General features: G+C 33.6%; 1 protein-coding gene and 3 pseudogenes across 2 annotated transcripts; 3 read left to right on the forward strand and 1 right to left on the reverse strand.

The window, feature by feature from the left end:
* Nucleotides 1-731: 731 nt before the first annotated feature.
* Nucleotides 732-5552, forward strand: LOC143615576 (65-kDa microtubule-associated protein 3-like). The gene is made up of 13 exons (XM_077088679.1): nucleotides 732-801; nucleotides 1336-1408; nucleotides 1489-1698; nucleotides 1775-2014; nucleotides 2092-2286; nucleotides 3065-3220; nucleotides 3299-3458; nucleotides 3537-3688; nucleotides 3776-3863; nucleotides 3941-4014; nucleotides 4098-4172; nucleotides 4300-4552; nucleotides 4949-5552. Exons 2-13 carry the CDS (start codon nucleotides 1337-1339, stop codon nucleotides 5368-5370), a joined length of 2097 nt encoding a protein of 698 aa, XP_076944794.1. The 5' UTR covers nucleotides 732-801; nucleotide 1336; the 3' UTR covers nucleotides 5371-5552.
* A 3020-nt stretch (nucleotides 5553-8572) lies between these two features.
* On the forward strand, nucleotides 8573-11110 carry LOC143614888 (proline-rich receptor-like protein kinase PERK15; annotated as a pseudogene).
* Nucleotides 11111-12624: 1514 nt separating this feature from the next.
* LOC143615607 (putative calcium-binding protein CML13 pseudogene) lies at nucleotides 12625-14344 on the forward strand (annotated as a pseudogene). The gene is made up of 2 exons (XR_013150502.1): nucleotides 12625-13065; nucleotides 14205-14344. The product of XR_013150502.1 is annotated as a putative calcium-binding protein CML13 pseudogene (transcript).
* Nucleotides 14345-14472: 128 nt separating this feature from the next.
* Nucleotides 14473-22267, reverse strand: LOC143614896 (uncharacterized; annotated as a pseudogene).
* Between the last annotated feature and the right edge of the window lie 1764 nt (nucleotides 22268-24031).

Consider the following 24031-nt stretch of genomic DNA (forward strand, 5'->3'; position numbering starts at 1 on the left):
ATATTTGGTTATACTTTGATCATTATTGTTAAAACTCGTTGTTCATAAGGTTGATTGTTTTGATACTAAAAATAAGAAAATTAGATCATAACTTGCAACATTTGCAAGCATCTTCCGCAATGATTTTGATTACTATTACGTAGAGCTAGCAAAACCTACCGTCTTGAACCTAACATGAGCTGATTAACACTTGTAATGGACCCAAGCACGGCACACTTAAGTAATTGTGTCATTTCGTAAATACTAACATGGACATGTTTAATAAGTGGGTTATATGACACGACATGTCTAACACGATTAAACTAGCTAGTGCAATAACACGAAATACACAACTAAATACAAGACATGAGTGACATGACACGATATGACACCGTTCATTTAGACACAATTAAAAACTTATTAAACTATAAGCAAAATACGAGTCATTAATGTGTATTGTCAATCTATTAGCAAATTAGTACCATAAGTAAAACATGTTATGTATGTCATAAACATGTTAAGCAGGTTGAATTAGTTTAGACACATTTTTAATTGCGTCATTATTATTATTTTTAGTAAGTAGTTGTTTTTTTGTTAATTAAAGTGAAAGGAAAAAAAAAACGCTCCATTAAAATTCAAAATCCTTCGTTCGGTTCCTACCATAAATTAAAAAAATTATATAATTTGTGACCGTCTCAACGGTTGAATTCAAGACTTGTCTAATAATATATATCTCAATTTCATTTATTCAATTTCTGCAACTGATTTGATCTCTTCTTCACTACGATTAACCGATCCAATTGCAAAATCACACAAATTCAGGTTTAATTTCTAGATTTCTTCGTTGTCTTCTGTAAGTTGATCCTTGAACTTAGGGCTTCTTAATAACTTGCTTGAATATAGCTAAGGCTTGTATGCCTGATCTAATGTTACATCGAATACTTTCTGTATTTACAATTTCAAAAGCTGAAGGTTATGATCGTACGGACATCCATAATTGTCTTTAAATTCGGAACAATTAAGATAACCGGTGTGCGAATGGTAACATCTATTTGCAGAAATGTTCAGTAATTGTTTTCTATGATGAATATTATGTCGAAATTTGCACGGATGCCTGAAGTTAGTGTATGTAGGCTGTAGCTCCTGTTTTGATAAGTTACACTTACTTTCCAAATACTATTTTATAGTTTATTGTACTTAGTCATGTGCCTGATAGTGTTGAGATACATAATCAAACTGTGAGCTTGTGAGTTGTGATTATGTGATCTTATTTTATTTATGTGAAATTTTACATGGATAGAAATAGAACTGATCTTACTCATTTGGTGTTTATTCACAAGTGTTGTGTTGTCTCAGAATGTCTACTCCCGCAAATGATCCACTTCTGCAAGTGGAAACAGCATGTGGAACCCTTCTTTATGAACTGCAGGTATTCTTTTGAGACTAATCTTAATTTTTATTTCTAGACTAAGTAAGCATGTGTAATTTGTATGCCAACTGTGAAATCAGATAATATGGGATGAGGTTGGAGAGTCTGATGCTGAAAGGGACAAGATGCTGTTAGAGATCGAAAGAGAATGCTTTGAGGTATATAAGAGAAAGGTAGATTTAGCAAACAGAAACCGTGCTATTTTAAGACAAGCAATTGCTGATTCTGAAGCAGAGTTAGCTGCCATATGTTCTGCAATGGGTGAGCGACCACCCGTGCACATTAGGCAGGTAATAATAATAATAGTAATAATAATAAGTAACATTTGTTAAGATGTAATTACTGTATGACATGTTACTTTATCAGTCTGATCAGGACACTAAGAGCCTAAAAGCGGAGATCAAAGCCATTCTTCCGGAACTAGAAGAGATGAAAAAGAGGAAATCCGAAAGAATGAATCAATTCATTGAAGTTCTAGAACAAATACAACATATACAAATGGAAATTTATGCAACTTCTTATACTACAGTATTGGATGAAACTGATTTATCATTGAAAAAACTTGAAGAACTTGATGTGCAACTACAAGCACTTGACAACGAGAAGGTAATCTACCTTTTTATGCCAGTAGCTTGTTTTAAAATGGTTACTAACTACTTTTAATTTTTCTTTGAATTATCCAGAGTGATAGGCTTAAAAAAGTTCTAGACCACATGAGCACCTTAAATTCACTATGTTTGGTGCTTGGAATGGACTTTAATCAGACAGTTTATGATATTAATCCTGAAGGAACAACGGGCATAAGTGATGATGCAATCGGGAGTCTTGCTGCTGCTATAGAGCAGTTACTTGAGGTCAAGATACAGAGAATGCAAAAAGTAAGTATAATAGTGGAACGGGTCCAACGGGTCAAATAGAATGCACAATTAAAGGAACGAGCTTTCTTGTTCGCATTCGTTCTTTAAGAACATGTGCATGTCCGAGTTTGTTTATGTTCATGTTAATAGTCGGCATGAATGAACATAACATAGTGAACACCAATTAAAAGTAAACATGAACATCAATCGTTGGGCCAAAAAGGTAAAACTAGACTAGATTGTAGGAGGTGATATATTACTTTCATAGAAGTAGACCAGATTGTAAGAGATAATATTTTCATTTCATAGAATTCGACTAAATTGTAATAAGTATAAATGTAAACGAACTAAAACAAACGAACACTAATGAGCAAAAATGAACAAATGCAAACGAATGTTTGCGAACATAAATGAACGAACGAGACATGTGTTCATCTTTGTTCGTTTAACTAAATGAACTAAAAGTTTTTGTTCATGTTTGTTTGTTTATTAAATAAACAAACATAATAAACAAACATAAACGAATTGCCCGCAAACAAGGGTTCACTGAACGGTCGGTTCGTCTAAATAAACAAACATACTTTTATTAGCGATGGCTTTTGGGGTTAGATTTCAGCTCTAACGGGTCAAATGTCAAATGGTCAAAAGTAGCCAATAGTTTCTTTAAGTATTTGCGTCCTCTTAAGTCACTTTACTAAATAAATGGAACTTGTCAAATGGGTGAAATGTTGGATTAGACTTAATAATGTAGTTTTTTAATCATATTTAATACATTATTTATTGGGCAAACAAATTATAGATGAAAAGGCTTGCAACTTCTCTGTTAGAGCTTTGGAATTTGATGGATACACCAACAGAAGAACAGCAAATATTTCAGTGTGTCACCTGCAACATAGCTGCTTCAGAGGAGGAGATCACAGAACCCAATTTGCTCTCGGTTGAGTACATTAATCATGTAAGTTATGGTGTTGTAGATGAATTATTCAAAATGTATGAAGTCTAACAAGTTTTCTTTCTTTCTTTGCTTTTGAAGGTTGAGGCTGAGGTTTCACGGCTTGAAAGCTTGAAATCAAGCAAAATGAAGGAACTTGTGTTGAAGAAAAGATCAGAGTTAGAAGACATTTGTAGAAAGACACATTTACTTCCAGACTCTGATAGTTCAATGGAGATGGTAATGGAAGCTATTGAAACTGGTATGTATGTTCAACATATACACATCATATTTATTGCATGCATATTGACTGATATATGGTTTGCACTTGTAAATGAAGGAGCTATTGATCCTGCTGGTCTTCTAGATCAACTTGAGGTTCAAATTGGAGAAGTGAAAGAGGATGCATATAGCAGGAAAGAAATACTTGAGAAAGTTGAAAAGTGGCTTTCTGCTTGTGAAGAAGAGTGTTGGCTTGAGGAATATAACAATGTTGGTTCTCTTTCTTTTATTTTTATTAAATGCTTCTGTTTTATTCAATACATATCAAACTAATGTAACTCGTGTATTATTATTTAGGATGATAATCGTTATAATTCTGGAAGAGGTGCTCATCTCACACTAAAGCATGCAGAAAAGGCTCGGGCTTTGGTAAATAAACTTCCAGGTATGCTCATTAATTTCTGAAATATTTCTTTTTGTCATCAACATTTTTATATGTTTTTATCGATGATTACGGAGCAGGAATTGTGGAGGCAATAGCAGTGAAAACAAGAACCTGGGAGAATGAGAGAGGCACCGATTTCACTTATGATGGGGTAATAACTTTTGATTTTATAATAATCTAAAAATCTATTTTTTTGGTTCTGGTCCATAATGAAATCTAATCTGTGTTATGCAGATCCGACTTCTTTCCATGCTTGAGGAATATAAGAGATTAAGACAAGAGAAAGAGGAAGAACGAAAACGACAAAGGGTGTGTTTTAATCTCAAGCTGGTCAAATAATATATAGCTAAAAGAGCAACGGGTCAACCTGTCCGTCCCGTTTCAACCCAACCCATTTCACAATGGTGACTTTATAAAAGTGTTTTGTGTGTTGTAGGACCAAAAGAAACTTCAGGGACAATTGATAGCAGAACAGGAAGCCATGTTTGGGTCAAAACCGAGCCCCATGATACCAAGTGGGAAAAAGGTGGGCTCTAGGATACCTTATGGTGGTTCAAGTAACAGAAGATTATCACTCGGGGGAGCTATGCATGCACCTAAAACCGATCTTTATCCAGTTAGAGCGACACCTAATACCCGCGACACTAAAAAGAATAATAGGGATGATGGATTTACAGCCCTTTCAACTGGTGCATTTCTACCTCCTTATTTGATTATATTATTATAGCAAATCTAAATAATATAATAATATGTTATAAATATTCAGGGAGGAGAGGTTTGGACATAGTTGGACTTCCTGGACAAGTTGAACAGTTACAACAACCGATCTTCCGCCCACCTTTTTCTCCGGTTTCTTCAACAGAATCATCAAAATCCAACATAACAACGACATTGTTGGAAGACATCAACAGAAAACAACAGAAAGCTTTTCAAAACATAGAGCGACACCTAATACCCGCGACACTAAAAAGAATAATAGGGATGATGGATTTACAGCCCTTTCAACTGGTGCATTTCTACCTCCTTATTTGATTATATTATTATAGCAAATCTAAATAATATAATAATATGTTATAAATATTCAGGGAGGAGAGGTTTGGACATAGTTGGACTTCCTGGACAAGTTGAACAGTTACAACAACCGATCTTCCGCCCACCTTTTTCTCCGGTTTCTTCAACAGAATCATCAAAATCCAACATAACAACGACATTGTTGGAAGACATCAACAGAAAACAACAGAAAGCTTTTCAAAACACCAACATGATTCCAATGACAACTCCTTCCAAATCCTTAATGTCTGCTGCAGATGATGAAAACAGGAATCCTAAAACAAACATGATTCCTACGACACCATCGGTTTCTGTCCCAATGCAGACTGCAATGACACCTGCGCTACCGGTTAAGGAGATGATGATGCATGATGAGGTTATTGAGTATTCTTTTGAAGAAATGAGAGCTGGTTTTGGGGTGCCAAGTGCACATTTGAAGATGGTTGCTGTGGTTTGATGGTTTTGGTTTTCTTTTGATGCTTGAAGTCAATTGTAATTGGCTTTTACTCATGTTTTATGTTTTTTAATAAGATAAGTTGAGCCCACCATAAGTCGCCTTACGGTGTGTACAATAAGGTTCGGTGCCTAGCATTTTCAACGTATGACCATCATGTGATGTGAAAACTGAAAAGTGAAAATCCCGGCATACATTGAAAGTGTTAAATCAACCAGTAGAGCGGTCGGTTGGATTACAGTTTTTCAAAACAGTAGTTTTTTTCATTTTCATGTTGAAAGTGGCTGCAGTAATCTAATTGCTAGTTTCTTCATTAAGAGAACAAGCTCATCACCAATCCAAATAGCATCTGTAATCATAGTAAATAATTAAATGTAGCAGTTCAACTGCTCCCAGTTTAAGTATTTTTTTAAAAAGATTTTTTGAAAAGAATATATGAAATCCCAACAAAATAAAAAAAAAATAAAAAGATTTGAACATTCATTAAATTTGATTTTTAACATGTGTTACATGAATTCAATCCTAGCCTGGCTCCAACCTTAATTTAACTGGAACTATGCACCACCCTAATATTCATAATTATTTTAATTTTTGACCTTGACTGCCATTGACCAAAACATAATTAGACTTAACGAGTCAATGAACCAAGAGCTAAACTCAAATTTTCAGCTTTCCAACCTCTATTAACCTTGTTAATAAATTCTTCAACTTTTCTCCTGAGTTCATCATCCTCCAGCTCCTCGGGTTCTTCGACCGATAAGTTGCAATCATTCGACACTTGATCGACGTCTATCAACACATTGATGCCACTTTCTTGTAGCCCGGTAGTCCGAGTGGCGGTTCCTTTGTTTTTGTAAGCGGCCGACAGCGGTGACGGTGGCGGTGGTAGCACAGGGATGAGAATAGTAGTGTGATTGTGATCAGAATGTGAGGTGGATTCCAAGCTAACAAGAATGAGAATGACTATGATCAAGTTGCAAATGAGAAATATGATGTGTGGATTTGAAGCAGCAACTATGATCAATTCATATGTGAATTCTAACATGGTGTTTAAATTATCTGGTTTCGGGTTATTCGGGTTTGAGTGTGCTATGTAAGCTGTGTGTGTAATTTGAAGCAGATGAAGAGTATATATATAGAGAGGGAAGAATAAGAAGAGTGTGGTCCGTAAGCTTTTGGATGGCTTGAGGTGTGGTGTGGAAGTTAATGACAGTTGACTATAAAAATAAAGTTGTTATGTTTTGAAGCAATTATCTGGTTTATAAAATTCATTTTTAAAAGATTTGCTGTATAGTTAGAAAACATTGGAGATTTAAGCCAGCAATATTTTGGATATTTTAAAGATTAATGGTTGTTATTAAACCACTAATTATACCAAAAGTATGGTGCATCTTCAATCCACGTTGAAAATATAGTGTGGGGCCTATAAGATGATATTTAGGATCGTATGAGTATCATCTTTGTTTTTTATTTTATTTCTATAACATATAAATATAAAATAATCATCCAGGTATGCAAAAAAGTTGGGGAAAATTCCAATAATATCCATTTTTTTATAAAATGGTTTTTCTAATTTGTCCACCATTTACAAACAATACCCAAAATATCTATTACTAAAAATGTTGACCGACGTTTTAATCTTTTAAGACGCCTGGTTTGTGTAGCCAATAGAAAACGAACACAAGTCCCTAAAGCTGACGCGGTGACATTATCGTTAAAACAATAAAGTCGCCCTTGATAAAAATCTAAGTGCTAACAAAGTAGTTGGCCTCACGACTGCATTCATGTCAATATCGGGCCGAGTAAATCATGAACATGCCGAGTAGATTGTATGTTTTATTTGTTGTGAATGTTTTGTAAATAGGATTAGTTTTATAATGTCTATATGTAATGTCACAATTATTTACTAACTCAGAAAGATTTAACAATTTAAATGGTACGATTACCATCTCTTAATTTTTTGTAACTCAACCAGTATGGAAGAGGAAGTGAAGATTTGGGAAGGATATTGCAAGGTTTCAAGTTTGAATCCAATTTCAAACAGGGTTTTATCGTAGTGGGCCTTCAGGTGGCAGGTTTCCCTAGAACAAGAAATAGTGGCCTTGGGCTATCTAACGTTGTTTGCGATTGATGGCGTATGAAATCGCCTTTAACCATTGAGTTACCTCAGATGGCCGGACTTTATTCGTTACCCGTTAAAAAAATCTCTCTTAATTTCTTGAAAATTTAATGAATCAATGGTTTTAATGGTTACAACAATAGTTGAGAGAGCGCTTTTTATAAACTGCCATCCACATACACTATACTTCACACTAATCATATCATATTTCTTTCAACCTTACCATGTTATAAATTATAATTCTAAAAAAATAGATGATAACGCCCTATTTCAACTATTGCTAAGATGTTTAAAATGTAACCCAACTTGGAATATCTAAAAAGTTTGAAATATAGCCAATATATATTCTTATTGTTCAGTCCGGATTGATAAAACCAACTATCACTATAAACAACATACCAAACATTTAAATAATGTTTAAAAATTTTGAGGCTGACTGACCAATAATTTTTAAAATTGTTAGTAAAATCAAACTAAAAATCGGGTTGGACGATTTCACGATTTTCATGAGTAAACCGTGAACACATACCCCGTGTATTAGGTTAATGTCCGACCACGAACCCATTTTCTCAATGCAATAGTTGTTACCAATTGTGGATTAAAAAGTCCTTAACTTATAATTAGTAAGCCTAATATATATTACTAATATTAGTTTTAATCAAGTAAAAACTTTTATTTCATCAAAAAGGACAATAGATTGTTAAATATAACAGATAATTAAAGTTGATTTCCACAAATCGTAGCTTTAATATTAGTATAAGTATATCTTCACCAAATAATTTTATTAAAAAACTTTATTTAAAAACCTATGTATATTTAGAAACTAAGTTTTGTTTTTACATTATTACCCCGACAATGTAGTAAAATTAAGTAGCCGACAATCCTCTCATTATATTTAAACTTTTTAATACGTAAAAGTTAAAAAAATAAAATAAAACTATACAAGATTTTTGAGATTCTCAAAATCTTGTATATCCTTGTTCAATAAAAGCTCGCTACATATATATAATAATGTACTTGTGTCCTTTCATTATAATAACTTATTGTGTGATCGACCCTAGAGTTTCAACAACTCATCAAGTCATCATGCGTCCTCTAGTTCCGGCAACACCACCATCCACTACCACCACTTCCACCGCTGTACCTCCACCGTCATCATCTTGGGAGGTTGTTAACGTTAAGATTGCAATATTTGCAGGATTGTTTATGATCATCATACTTAGCCTTCTTGTTATACTTTGTAAAAGGAAGAAAACAAGAACCCATCCTCAAGTTCTTCCCATTAAAGGTATTAATTAAATTTGTTGTCGACTATGTGAAAGCTACTATGATTGCATGCATGGTCCATATGATGACGGTTTCTTTCTAGGTAAGAGTTATCAGTTGTTTATGGGTGTCCTGTAAATGGCATTCACGGAAGTGTCATAATATTGATAAAACACAAAAAGAAAAAAAAAATCTTAACCACGTACCTTCGTGAATAATGTAATGACACCCATAAACAAAATAATTTCAGTTGTTACCCAGAAACCGTCAAGCTGGGAAAACTCCCAATTAGACCATCTTTATCGGTGGTTTTTGCTTGGTTCAAACCAACCCAAAAACCAACAAAACCATTGGCGTGTTTGGTTTAAATTAAAAACCAAGGTTTGAGGTTTAAAACCACCCATTGTGGGCCTTAAAAATCACATCTTTTACCCTCCCCCCCCCCACATCTATATATATATATACCCGTATTTATATTTATAAAATATTTTAAAATATTATACATATATACATATTTTTTATATTTATTAAAAAATTATGTATTTTTTTTGTTTGTCTATTTTCTCACGTAACAGCTAGTTTTTAACGGTTAAATTTTTTAATAAATTTTTATTATATTGCTATTTATTTAAATAAAAATTAAATATTTTATAGTATTATGAAATTCTTATTTAAATTATTTAAAATAGATGTAAAAGCAAGTGATATTGTGAAAATGTAAAGATGGTTTGAAAAGGTGTATTGTTGAAGTATAAAATGTGGTTTTTAAAAAAACTAACATGTATGGCAGTGATGTAGCTGGTTTGAACAAAAAACTATTGGAGATGGTCTTAAAAAATCGTTAGAAGTGCGCGGTTGGCCTGATAAATTGATTTAATTAGTTGTAAAACTTTTTTCTTTAACATATCTTTTAATGTTTGGCTGTGTAGTTTACCCTTCTCATCAAAATAATCATGTTATTAAGATGCCACCAGGCGATCATGTTATTGCGATGGAACCCTCACCGCCACATTGCGCTAGCAAAAGCCTCAAGACCATATTCACATATGAAGATTTAGCTAATGCAACACAAGATTTCTCATGTTCAGATGATAATATTCTTGGAAAAGGCGGTTTTGGTTATGTTCATAAAGGAGTCCTTCCGAATGGAGAGAAAGTTGCCGTTAAAAAGTTGAGAACCGGAAGTAAACAAGGGGAACTCGAATTTCAAACCGAAGTTGCTATCGCTAGTCCTATTCATCACAAGCACATAGTTTCGTTGGTTGGACACTGCGATTATGGGAGCGAGAAGATGCTGGTGTAGGAGTTTGTTCCAAACAAGACCTTGGACTTCCACTTGCATGGTGAGCGAACTTTTGCTAAAAAAATAATTTAACAATTAATATGTTGATATTTGTTGATAAGCAACTCATGGCTGCAGGGAATGGAAACAATGTGTTAAGTTGGGACATGAGGATGAAAGTTGCGATTGGAATAGCGAACGGATTGACGTATTTGCATGATGAATGTGAGTTTATTGTAAGCTATATTTTGATGTTTTTAAATTTTAACTGTCAAGGTATTGAACCAATTTTTGTTGTAGGTAAACCTAAGATCATTCATGGGGACATAAAGTCTAGAAATATACTTCTTGATAGCAATTTCGAGCCAAAAGTATGTATAACTAAAACCTTACTGTGTCTCGTGTTAAAAGAATGAGATATTAATGTTTTTGTTTACAGGTTACTGATTTTGGATTTGCTCGGTCCTGTCCCGATGCAGATTCTCATGTTTCTTCTCGTTTGATAGGAACTTTTGGGTCAGATTTTCCTTCCCATTTACCATTATCATTAAGTTATTATGAATACTTCATAAATATTAATATGTAAGTGAATACTTTTTCAGTTATTTAGATCCAGAGTATGTTCAAACCGGGAGGTTGACTGAGAAATCAGATGTATATTCCTTCGGTGTCATACTTCTCGAATTGATTACGGGCCACCAACCTGTTGATTTAGTTTTGGATTATGATATCGTCGGTTGGATAAGTATGAAGTATCTTTACCTGGTAATGCCAATCTTTAATTTGGTAGTTGGTTTTGCTAATAAATATGATCTCATGTTTAGGCAAAGCCATTGATGGAGCGAGCGTTGAAGGATGGAAATTTTAGCTCACTAGTAGACCCAAGATTGCAGGATAATTACACGTATAGTGAAATGCGTAGAATGATTGTTTGCGCCACTCTTTGTGTGCGCCGTTTGAGAAGACGCAGACCATCAATGAGCCAGATTGTTGGAGCCTTAGAAGGACACCTAGCATTCAAGTGTAAGAGTTTCAAAAAAAAGCAGTTGAAAGCCAAAAATAAGAGTGAGGCCTAAGATCTAAATTAGTTTTAAGAGATTTTATTTAACTTTGGGTGTTAAGCAAATCCCTTAGGTCAATGCTGGTCAAAGTCAACTATGGGGATGTGACAAATGTTTGTGGGGGTTAGTTTAGGCTGTACTAGGGATATTAGTTATTGTAAACACACATCAAGTGTGATTTATATGTATTTTGAATGAACTAAGAGATCCAATAGCCATTACTACTACTAGATGTCTCACTTGTTTGAGGTTTACCTCCTACTGGTAGATCTTTTGATTTGTAATTTGGATGAAACACGTCGGGCTTATATTCCGACATTCGAAAACTATCGCTTCAATGGTTTATATATATATATATTAATATTTAAAAGAAACACGTCCGGCTTGTTTTTTTGAATTCCCTCGGCCAATCTTTAAAATCAGTCGGTCCGACTAGGTTGTTTCAAATTCAAAAATGGACGCCTCTAACAGGATCATTATTATTATTTTTTAGCCCACAATTTTCAAACCCAAATGGTAAAATTGACAAAACTGAAACCGAACACAAATAAAAGAACCAAAAAAATCAAAACCAGAGATTTTCAAAAACTAGAAAAACAACATTTCGATTTTTGGTTCGGTTCTAGATCAATCTTTTGGATAGACTCCATCTTTTTGGTCATTTTTTCTTATTTTCTGTATGGATTCCATCTTGAAACTTGCTATTGTCAGAAAGTTATACATCTTCGTTAAAACTTCACATGATAACTTGAAACTTTGGCTTTACTTCATTATTTGTCTTTTCCACAATCATATTTTCAAGATAGCAGGTGTTGGAATTCCAATCTTTAGACTATTATGAGTTTCAATAACTTATATATCTTTTATAATATAAAATTATAAAATCATATTTAGTATAAGATTTATAAAAATCTCAATCTATATAAATATTAATCTTCAGATGTTTCACTCTCTTTTGGAGAATCAGTACTCATTTTATCTTTTTGTTTAGAACAAGCTGCGCAGACATTCATTTGATGTTTCCTTTCAAAGCAAAGTCTTTGTTTGCGTCCCTGTGGTTTTAGGACGGAGACACGAGTCCCCGAAATTTTTTTTGAATTGGTTGAGTCCCCGTGGTTTCAGAAACGAACAATTTGAGTCTCAACGGTTTCAGAAACAAACAATTTGAGTCCCTATGGTTTCAGTAAAATGAAAGTTTACCCTTAAAGTTAATTAAGGGCATGAACTCAAATGGTTCGTTTCTGAAACCACGGGGACTCAACCAGTTTAAAATTTTTTCGGCCCTGTCTTAAAACCACGTGGACGCAAACAGTAATTTTTTATTAATAATAATAATAATAATAATAATAATAATAAACGGGCTTTACTTTTACTTTTCGGGCCCAAATAAGTTGATGGACGCCAATGATTCCATCCCCTAAAACACGTTCTCCAAAATCAATCTCCAATTCATTTATTCATTCATTCATTCATCCCAATAATATTCTTCATACATACATTCATTGAAACAACAATTCACCAACAATACAATGGGTTTGAGCGATGAACAGGTTGCCGCCATGAAAGAGGCCTTCACCCTCTTCGACGGCGACGGCGACGGCTAGATCGCCCCATCAGAGCTCGGCATCCTCATGCGTTCCCTCGGCGGAAACCCCACCCAAGCCCAGCTCAAATCCATCATCGCCGAGGAGAAGCTCACCTCCCCCTTCGATTTCAACCGCTTCACGGAGCTCATGGGCAAGCACCTTAAGCCGGAGCCCTTTGATCGCCAGCTCCGTGACGCCTTCAAGGTTATTGATAAGGACGGAACCGGGTTCGTCGTGGTGGCCGATCTGAAGCATATTTTGACGAGCATTGGGGAGAAGTTAGAGCCCGCGGAGTTTGATGAGTGGATTAAGGAGATTGATGTTGGATCCGATGGCAAAATTAAGTATGAGGATTTCATTGCTCGGATGGTGGCTAAATGATTTGTAAGTCCCGGTTCGAAATTGTTTTGTAATTTGTGATATCGGTATCCTGTAAATGAACTGAACGAACACAAACGTATAATTGGTCGTTTATTAAGAAAATGGGCTTGCTTGTGTTTTTCCGTTTATATGAACAGTTCACGAACGTAAAGAACACAAACAAACTAGTTAAATTTGAACATAGCGTAAACGAACGAGCCCCTTGTATGTTTACATTTATATGGATATAATTATTTGTGCATTTATTAAAATTTAAACGAACAAACATAAACAAATGAACATACACGTACATGAATAAATGAACGTAAACGGGTGTTCAAGAACATAAATGACCCGAACACAACGTGTGCTCATGTAATCATGTTCGTTCGTTTATTAAATAAATAAACGAACATCATGGCGAAAAGTTCATGAGCATTCGGTTCGTTTACAGGCCTGATGATTAGTGTGCTTTTTCTTTATATTAGTTCTTTGCTGATAAGAAAAATAGAAATTGGTATAAAAAGGACAGAATGTTTTTTCAATTAAGATTTCTTGATTTTTAATACTGCAAGTCTGCAACTTTGCTTGTGCTTTAAGTTGAGGTAACTATTAAAAATGATATTTAATGGGCAGATCTATTATTTAATTAATTACTCTTTTGATGGGAAAAGAAGAAATGATATCCACTGGCTTCAGGCCTTTATCTTTGAAATCATCATTATTGATTAGCTTAAAGTATATATAATTCAATAATCTAGGATCTCTTGTTGGCATTAATAATTTGAAAGCACCAGCAGATGCACTTTTACATAAATATGGAAAATTGTGAAAGGATCAACTAAAAGAATTAGTTGATTTACATAGAAGATTAGAAGTTATACAACACTTTTGTATCCATTCTTTGATTTATATTAATAATTAATACGTGTCAGGTAAAAATAAAGTCGTAAATTAGTGTTAGCATTTGAATACAAATTTGGGCGAGTTTTGACCCAATTTATCTCTAGATAAGTGTTGAGGTTTATCCCTTTTACCCGTTTGAAGAGATTTGAAAACCAAGTTGGCTATTTATTTTATTTTTTTTTGTGTAAACGGGTTGAAATTGCCATAATTTGTGAAACTGAAGTTATGCCTATAATCTGATTATATTTGGCTTGCAGGTTGGAGGTGCTAAGGGGCTGCTGGGTCCCGCTTAGTTTTGTACTTGGGGCATGCTCTAGAAACCAGAGATTTGTGTGCAGTGCTTCTAAACATGCATTGTACTTTGTATGTTTTGACAATAAATGAATATAAGTTTTTTTTAATGTTTGAAATTAGTTTGGTTATCAAATGATATACTTTTCATAAGTATTCAAGGTTCGAGTCTATCTTTGAATTCTTCATCTGAGCTCGACCAAGCTGACCTGCAATAGAAAGCTCGCTGAACAATCAAATCGAGCTTGGTTCAACTCGTTTCTTGGTCATATTATCAAACCATAATCAATTAAAGGCTTTTTGTGAACAATAAAATAGTAAAAGACAGTTGTTATGAGTTCTCTTGGTGGATTAATGGGAAATAAGATTTGGATATTGGAAAGTTTAATCATGAATTGGAATTTGGAAATCCTAAATGTTGGATGAATGTAATTTGATTGTTTAAAATATAGCAATTTAGAACTTCATGACTCATGTGTATTTCAACAACAGGTGGTCCATAACTAGCTAAAACAAGTGAAATTACATGCTAACTATAGTTCATAAGAAAAAAAAAGTTACAAATACTAAATAACAGAGGGTTGTTAAACTCAAATCCAGATTCAAGCATATGAAAGGTGCAGAGGTAGGTGGGTAGAACTGATATCAGCAGCTAGCATTCAGCATTTGGTGAAGTGCAGGTTGCCCATGTACTCTATTTAAGAGATACTTGAACATAATGTTGTCTTCATTTTTCTTTTTTTTTTTCTTTTTTTATGTATAATGATTTGCAACATACAAACCATCATACACAAACACCTCATCCTTATCAAATTCAAGCTTCTTAATCACTCGGATTACAGTTCTCTCATCCATACTGTTCTTCAACGCCAGATTACCGAGTTTAAGTTCTTGATCTTCTGGTAGCGATTTAGGCCCTATGAATTTGACCACAATATATCAACATATCAGCAGATCCGGTCTCATTTGCGTACCGATGAGAGTCAATGATACTTATAGCCAAATTGTTTCCTTCAATATTGGTGTAATCAATACCCGATTGAAGTTGGCAGTGAAGACCGATCATCTTAAGTTGTGCCGGTATTTGAACTTATCCCCGATTTTTACACCACATATGGGGCCTAAGATCTTCACAGGCTCCATCCATTTCAGCATTTGTTTCGTTAATTTGACTGCTTCTAAAGGAACCCTCCAATGAGTAATCTTTTCCCATTTTATCTTCATTCGGTTTTCTTGTAAAAGTTGGGGGTAGACTTGATCAATGACATTCATTGCTTCTTTAATCTTCTCACGTTTCGCGTTTTCCTTTTGCGATACAGTAGTCATTGTGACTTCAGACTTTTTCCTCACCTTCTTGATCATCCGCTTCCAACCGTCACGAATAGCAAAGTCTATGATGAATTAATTAATTAGTTTGATTCAAGAACAAATTGACACAATAAATTCCTCATTAATACTCTTAGAAACTACAATCAAGCAATAAGTAACATATTTGTAGACAAACCTAATTGCAATTCATGTTTTTCGTCGGGTGCATGGTGTGTGATTTCGATCCAAAGTATAATGATGAACTAACTATTTGTATTATGAGCAGATTTACGCAATAAAAACCTCATAAATTCTCTTTAAAGTCACAATCAAGAGAGAAATAATGGATTGTACAAAAACCTAATTGTTAGACATGTTTTTAAGTGTATGCATAGTGCACGAATTCAATTCAGACAACAATGGAGTAATCTTGTCCATACATCATTGTTAACAATCGATTTCAATGTCCAAACACAATCATACCAAAGATATAAAATTATTAGTCAAATCGGTACATGAATAAAAGGAAAAACGAAGATTGAGCAATATATTTATGAATATTCGTTAACAATTCAATCCTATAAAGTTATGTATGCATCAAATTTAGAGTAAAGATTAAAATCCAAGGGATGATGAGAATACCTATGATGGCGTTGGTGGATAGTTCGAGTGCGGACAATGGCGAATGGTTACGCTGCAATGTGGTGATTGTAGTGGTTGCGGGGTGATTGTAGTGGTTGCTGGTTTTAAAAATGTAAGCCTTCGTATTTATAACGGATTTAAATGCTTTAGGGTGCTAACGGATACATTTTAAAATTTATTCCATTATCTAACGGATACATTTCAAAATTTGAATTGAATGCTTAAGGTTGGTAATGTATTACATTTCAAAATTTATTCAATTTTGTAACGGATACATTTCAAATTAAATTTTATTCATTATATTATCATAAAATCAATATTATTGGGGGTCATGTTATTCTATGAATGGAGACAAAAATAAGAAGGTTGAAAAGGATTTGTAGCAACAAAAAAAACCCCTAAAAAACAATGAAAAATTAATAAAAAAAATTCACAACTCAAAATTAAAAAAAAAATGAAAATATAAAAACACATAAATGTTTTCATCGTCTTCCTCGTTCACAAAAAAAAAAATACACAATGTTGAGGAAAGCGATCATTGTGTATTTTTATTTATTATTGTGTTATTTGTTTATTTTCGTCATTGATTGTGTCTTTTTTTTCCTTGACTCTATGTCTTTTTTTCTTGATATTGTGTTATATTACTCAATATTGTGTTATATTTTGTTGTGCATTTTGTTACATTTTGCGACATACTGTGTCTTTTTTTATTTATCATTGTGTTGTTTGTTTATTTTCAGCATTGTGTATTTTTTTTGGAACGGGAATGACGGGAAAACATTTTGGTTATTTATTTTTTTTGTTTTTTATTTATTTTTTGAGTTATGATTTTTTTATTTTTTATTTTTGGAATTATTTTTGAAGGGTTTTTATACGGTTCCAAATCCTTCTTATAATTATCATTTTTGTCTCTGTTTGCATTTTAACTTTTCCCATATTATTGGATATATTTTGTATACTTCAAAAAGTTATGTAAGTAGCTAACATATACATTTCAAAATTTATTCAATTGGCTGCGGATATATTTATTAATCTCTCGTTGTCTTTAGAAGATATTAAGATATTTTGCTGAACGTTAAATTCAAGTTTTTATGTTTAGAACATTGGATTTTAGTAATCTCAACTTTAACCCATTGGTCAGCACCAAGCCTAACTTAAAAAAAATTACAAAGAGATGCTAGAACAAGGTATCTCCTTATAACCTCTAGAGTTATATGATATATAACGCTTCCGGTACGTTTTGGTCCGAGTCTGTTATGTTTTGTTTTGTGCAAAACAAAATCCATGTGATAAGGGTTAAAACTTCAATGAAAATTATTTTATGTTGAAAACTCTCAATCAACCATGGTTTTATGTTGTTTTGTTCTTCAAATTTGTTTAGGCACTGCTTCTATATCCGCCTTGGGGGACTATGCATGATACATAAGTCACATGGATCATCGTGCTTTGGTCCAATACTTGATTCTTTTGCTCCATTTACGATGTTTGAACATTTTTGTATGTGATTGCATGAACATAAAATGAGAAAATGAGAAGTGTGACAAGGATTTGTGGTCAAACAAAAAACTCCTAAAAAGTTTTTTAAAAAAATCATAACTAATATAAATAAAAACCGAAAAATTAAAAAAGCCAACGTGTTTCCCCCATCATTCCCGTTCCAAAAAAAAGCCGAAAAGACACGGTGTTGAGAAAAAAGACACAATGACGAAATTGAGCAAACACAATGATAAATAAAAAAAGACATAATATGTCGCAAAACATAACACAGTATCGAACAAAATATAACACAATGTTGAGTAATATAACACAATATAAAAAAAAGACACAATGTTAGGAAAAAAGATACAATTAATGACGAAAATAAACAAAAAACACAATGATAAATAAAAAGACGCAATGATCTTTTTTCCTCAATATTGTGTCTTTTTCGAGGTTTTTTTTTTATTATTTTTGTGAACAAGGAAGACCGTGGAACCATATTTGTGTTTTTACATTTTTTGTTTTTTTATTAAACATGCATTGTACTTTACTTTGTATGTTTTGACAATAAATGAGTATAAGCTTTTTTTTCTTAATGTTTGAAATTATATAATATATTGTTGTCCGTAGATGAAACCGACATTTGAAGAGATTGACCATTTAAACTCCCAACTTTCAATCTTGGCCGTAGGAAAAAATCTTGAAGTTATGGGCAGTTTTGATTCCTCCCTTATTTTCTCCACCGTTATCGTTCTTCTCAACCTACATATCTCACTGCTTCACAATTGCAATTCACAAATAGCAAAGAAAGAATCCTGACAAAATTTATCAATCCCTCAAATCAGGTCTCCTCGTCCTCACCACCCATCGTCTTCTTACCTCGAATCAACCACTTCGTCAGCGGCGGTGGTTCCTCTTGCCTTTGTGACTCGTATCTTTCAGTCCATGAAAGGGAATTCACCAATCCTAGGGTTTCAAGTATCAATTATGCTAGGAAAAGTACCAGTTGTTAGGGGTTTCTGAATTGAATGAATACATTTGATTTGATAAAAACTTAAGTAATGTGAAATATGTTTTTTCTTTCTTGCAGCCTGCTGATTATGAGCCCCCATTCTTCAGAGGCCACATAAAAAAAACAAACCCCTGCTTGCGGTGCGCGCATATAATGTATATATGTGTGAACCCTCGATGGGCAAAAGTGAAATTGCACTAATTTTGACGTTATTTTACTAATCTCGTGAAAATAACGTTAAAAGTGACGGAAGGTTAATCAGGCATCATGTGGTGGTGTTGATAGCTGAAAGACAGGTACATGCACCAATCGGTCGGTGTGCCGATGGTTGAGTGTTATGTGCCTTATGTCCAAGGCTTGATGCAAAACTACTATCGAGCCGGGCGTCTCACCGGAAGCAGCCTCTCTATTCCTAAGGGGTAGAGGTAAGGCTGTCTACATCTTACCCTCCTCAGACCCTACCATAGCTTTGCTATTAGTGGGATATACTGAGTACGATGATGATGATGATGATGATGATGATGATGATGAAGTGTGAAAGGATGATACAAGATTAAGGTTGGCTTAAAAGTACCAGCAAAAGGGATTCAGATGGACCCCATGGTTTACTTCTTGAGAAAACCGCATCACATTTGTAAACGAAGACTCAGTCTATAGTTGTTGATAATAGATGTTGATTTTGAGGCCTCACAAAGGTAATGCATAGTTATACAAAATATAGTTTCATAATAATTTAAGTTAAGTGAATACATACTGTTTGGCATAATGTATTCATTAGGTTGAAGTACGTATTTTTATCCTAGGGGTTTTGAGAATGCTAACAGGAGTTACAATCTTGGTAACAATCAAGTTCCTAATTACATACTTATTTACATGTTTATGTAACATTTTTTTGTTGCAGGTGAATTTAGGAGAGATGACATGCTCATAATATTAGGAATCCAAGAAGTTGGTGCAGCTAGATAAAAATGAATTTGATGTAAAAAAATATGTTACAGTTTAACTTTCTAAAGATAATCTCAAGCTCAAGGTTCTTTCATTAACACCTAAAATCCTAATTGAGATAGGAATTAATATGGGAAAAAGGAGTCATGAGAAAGAACTTGAAAACAAAAAGGGAAAGGTTAGACAAAGTTTTACATTTTTGATAAAACACAGGTTTGAGGTTGTGAAGTTGAGTTAAATACAATTTATTTTTTTGTATTGACTAGAAAAAAAAAACTAGACTACAAGGCATGAGCAGAAACCAAAGTAGTGGAAAATGCTCGAAGTCAATTGTAAGGTGAAGCTGATGCAGATGAGAGGCGAAAAGAGAAGCAACTTGGCAAGCATTATTAAAGGTATCTTAAACTTTATGAAATTATGAGAATTAATAATAAATATTATTATGAGAAAGAATCATATGATTATGTGTTAACATAGGAAAACACAGTTGAGATTGACGAGGCATCTTGGTTCCTGAAAGACTTGGAAATGCTTAGGATCGCAGACCCTGAACAACCGCTGCCAAGTTCTGAGATGAAATAAGTCTTGAGAGTTGCAACACGGGTTAGGCAGTTTCAAGTTTGGGATTTGGTGGTAAATAATGATGTGGAAGATGATGAAATCAAGTAAGTGCTTTTGTAACATTATAAATTATGGAGGTTAGGAAGAACTTTTGGCATGATGTTTGTTGTATGCATAATCCGATAATCTTAAACGAAGAAGCGATGCATGATTATGAACACCAAATTGACTTAAGTATATATAGCAATCGCTTCCAGTCTTGCTTTGTCCAGTTACATATTGCCATATTTTAAACATAAGGTTTTTGTTTATAATATAAATGTAAAGTATTATGTCATTAAAATTCCCGTCCACCGGACGGGTATAAAACTAGTTAGTTTGGTTATCAAATGATATACTTTTTATAAGTATTCAAGGTTCGAGCCTATCTTTGAATTCTTCTTATCTGAGCTCGATCGAGCTCAGACCTGCAATAGAAAGCTCGCTGAACAATCAAATCGAGCTTGGTTCAACTTATTTCTTGGTCATATTATCAAACCATAATCAATTAAAGGCCTTTCGTGAACAATAAAATAGTAAAAGACATTTGTTATGAGTTCTCTTGGTGGATTAATGGAAAACAAGATTTGGATATTGGAAAGTTTAATCCTGAATTGGAATTTGGAAATCAAATAATAAGGATGAATGTAATTTGATTGGTTAAAATATAGCATTTTAGAACTTCATGACTCGTGTATTTCAACAAGTGGTCCATAACTAGCTAAAACAAGTGAAAGAAATATGCTAACTGTAGTTCATAAGAAAAAAATAGTTACAAATACTAAATAACATAGGGTTGTTAAACTCAAATCCAGATTCAAGCATATGAAAGGTGCAGAGGTGGCAGAATTGATATCAGCAGCTAGCTTTCAGTATTTGGTGAAGTGCAGGCTGCCCATGTACTCTACTTAAGTGATACTTGAACACAATCCTGCCATCTTCATTTTTCTTTTTTTTTTCTTTTTTGTGTATAATGATTCGCAACATACAAACCATCATACACAAACACCTCATTCTTATCAAATTCAAGTTTCTTAATCACTCGAATTACCGCTTCTCTCATCCGTACTATTCTATAATGCCACATATGGGGCCTAAGCTCTTTACAGGCTCCATCCATTTCAGCATTTGTTTAGTTAATTTGACTGCCTCCAAAGGAACCCTCCAATGGGCAATCTTTTCCCCCTTTATCTTCATTCGGATTTCTTGCAAAAGTTGGGGGTATACTTGATCAAAGACATTCATTGCTTCTTTGATCTTCTCACGTTTCGCGTTTTCCTTTTGCGATACACCAGTCATTGTGACTACTGACTTTTGGGCCGAAGATTTGTTTCTACGCAATTCTTCTGGTTGAAGTCTTTTAGCTTGATCACCATTTGGGTCAATATTTTCTAAATTCTTCTACTGTGATACATGAATGGTGGTGGTGACCTTTGGTTGTTGGCCATGAGCCGCTGTCAGAGGGTCCCAAAACTTAACCTTTCCAGCAGGCTTTGAGCTAGATGAAGGTTTGTTTCGGCTGACTTCTGGTTGCTTATTGCTTTTGAGTTTGTCTTGCTCAAAAGATTGAATATTCAATGAACTCTCCTTTATGTTAACGCGAGAGTTCATCTTCACAACATTAGCGTCAGCACCGTTTAACAGCTTCAACGGCTTCCTCACAGTTACAGTGTGGTGACTTTAGCTTTGTGGACACCACCGTTGTTTGTACTTATGGGATCCCAAAATTTTACCTTACCACTTGGTGGTCTTGTGCCAGTAAAAATCAGTGGTTCTACCAAATTTATTTGGCTTCATCCTACTGATCAGTTTCTTGTTTTCCACATCCGAGTGAACATTCTGAACTGTTTGCACCACCTGGCTCGGTTTTTTCAGGTTCTTGTGATCACGATCGTTAAAATCCTCATATGATCGCTTTCTAGGAACAACTGGTACACCACATACGGGGCCTAAGCTCTTTACAGACTCCATCCATTTCACCATTTGTTTGGTTAATTTCACAGCCTCCAAACAGTGAGCAATCTTTTTCCCCTTCATCTTCATTGTTTTTACTTGCAAAAGTTAAGGGTAGACTTGAACAATGACATTCATTGCGTCTTTAATCTTCTCACGTTTCACGTTTTCCTTTTGTCGTACAGTAGTCATTGTGACTTCTGACTTTTGGGCCTCACCTTCTTGATCATCCGCTTCTAACCGTCACGAATAGCAAAGTCTAATGATGAACTAATTAATTAGTTTGATTTAAGAACAAATTGACACAATAAATTTCTCATAAATACTCCTGGAAACTACAATCAAGCAATAAGTAACATATTTGTAGACAACCCTAATTGCAATTCATGTTTTTCGTTGGGTGCATGGTGTGTTCTATACAAAGTATAATGATGAACTAACTGTTTGAATTAAGAACATATTTACGCAATAAAAAGCTCAAAAATTCTCTTTAAAGCCACAATCAAGAGAGAAATAATGGATTGTACAAAAACTTAATTGTTACACATGTTTTTAAGTGTATGCATAGCGCACCGAATTCGATTCAGACAATAATGAAGTAATCTTGTCCATACATCATTGTTAATAATCGATTTCAATGCCCGAACACAATCATACTAAAGATATAAAATTATTAGTCAAATCGGTACATGAATAAAGGAAAAAACGAAGATTGAGCAATATATTTATGAATATCGTCAACAATTCAATCCTATATAGTTATGTATGCATCAAATTTAGAGTAAAGATTAAAATCCAAGGGATGATGAGAATACCTACGATGGAGTTGGTGGATAGTTCGAGTGAGGACAATGGCGAATGGTTACGCCGCAGTGTGGGGATTGTAGTGGTTGCGGGTTTTAAAAAGTAAGCCTTCGTATTTATAATGGACTTTAATACTTTAGGGTGTTAACAGATACATTTTAAAATTTATATACTAACGGATACACTTCAAAATTTGAATTGAATGCTTAAGGTTGTTAATGGTTACATTTCAAAATTTATTCAATTACCTAATAGATACATTTCAAAATTTGAATTGAATGCTTAAGGTTGTTAACGAATACATTTCAAAATTTATTCAATTTTGTAACGGATACATTTCATATTAAATTTTATTCATTACATTACCATAAAATCAATATTATTGGGGTCATGTTATTCTACAAAGAGAGACAAAAATGAGAATGATTTTTACGCACTAAAAAACCCCTAAAAAAATAATAAAAAATCATAACTCAAAATTTAATAAAAAAACGAACAATGTAAAATTACCACAAAAATGTTTTCACCGTCTTTCTTGTTCACAAAAAAAAATAAAATAAAAAATACACAATGTTGAGGAAAAAAGATCATTGTATTTTTTTTTTATTTTCGTCATTGATTGTGTCTTTTTTTCTTGATATTATGCTATATTACTCAACATTGTGTTATATTTTTTTCGGCATTTTGCTATATTTTGCGGAATATTGTGTCTATTTTTATTTGTTATTGTGCAGTTTGTTCATTTTCGGCATTGTGTCTTTTTTTCTTTTTTTTTGGAAAGGGAATGGCGGGGGAAACATTTTGGTTTTTTTAAAATTTTTCCTTTTTTTTATTTTTTGAATTATGATTTTTTATTATTTTTTAAAATTATTTTTGAAGGGTTTTTTATGCGGCTACAAATCATTCTCACACTTCTCATTTTTGTCTTCCTTTGCATTTTAACTTTTTCCATGTTATTGGATCATATTTCGTATTTTCAAAAAGTTACGTAAGTAGCTAACATATACATTTCAAAATTTATTCAATTAGCTAACGGATATATTTATTAAT

Source organism: Bidens hawaiensis, unplaced genomic scaffold (assembly GCF_021521415.1).
Source record: "Bidens hawaiensis isolate Kalapana, Puna unplaced genomic scaffold, B.hawaiensis_p1.1 tig00002306_1, whole genome shotgun sequence".
Classification (NCBI taxonomy): Eukaryota; Viridiplantae; Streptophyta; class Magnoliopsida; order Asterales; family Asteraceae; genus Bidens; species Bidens hawaiensis.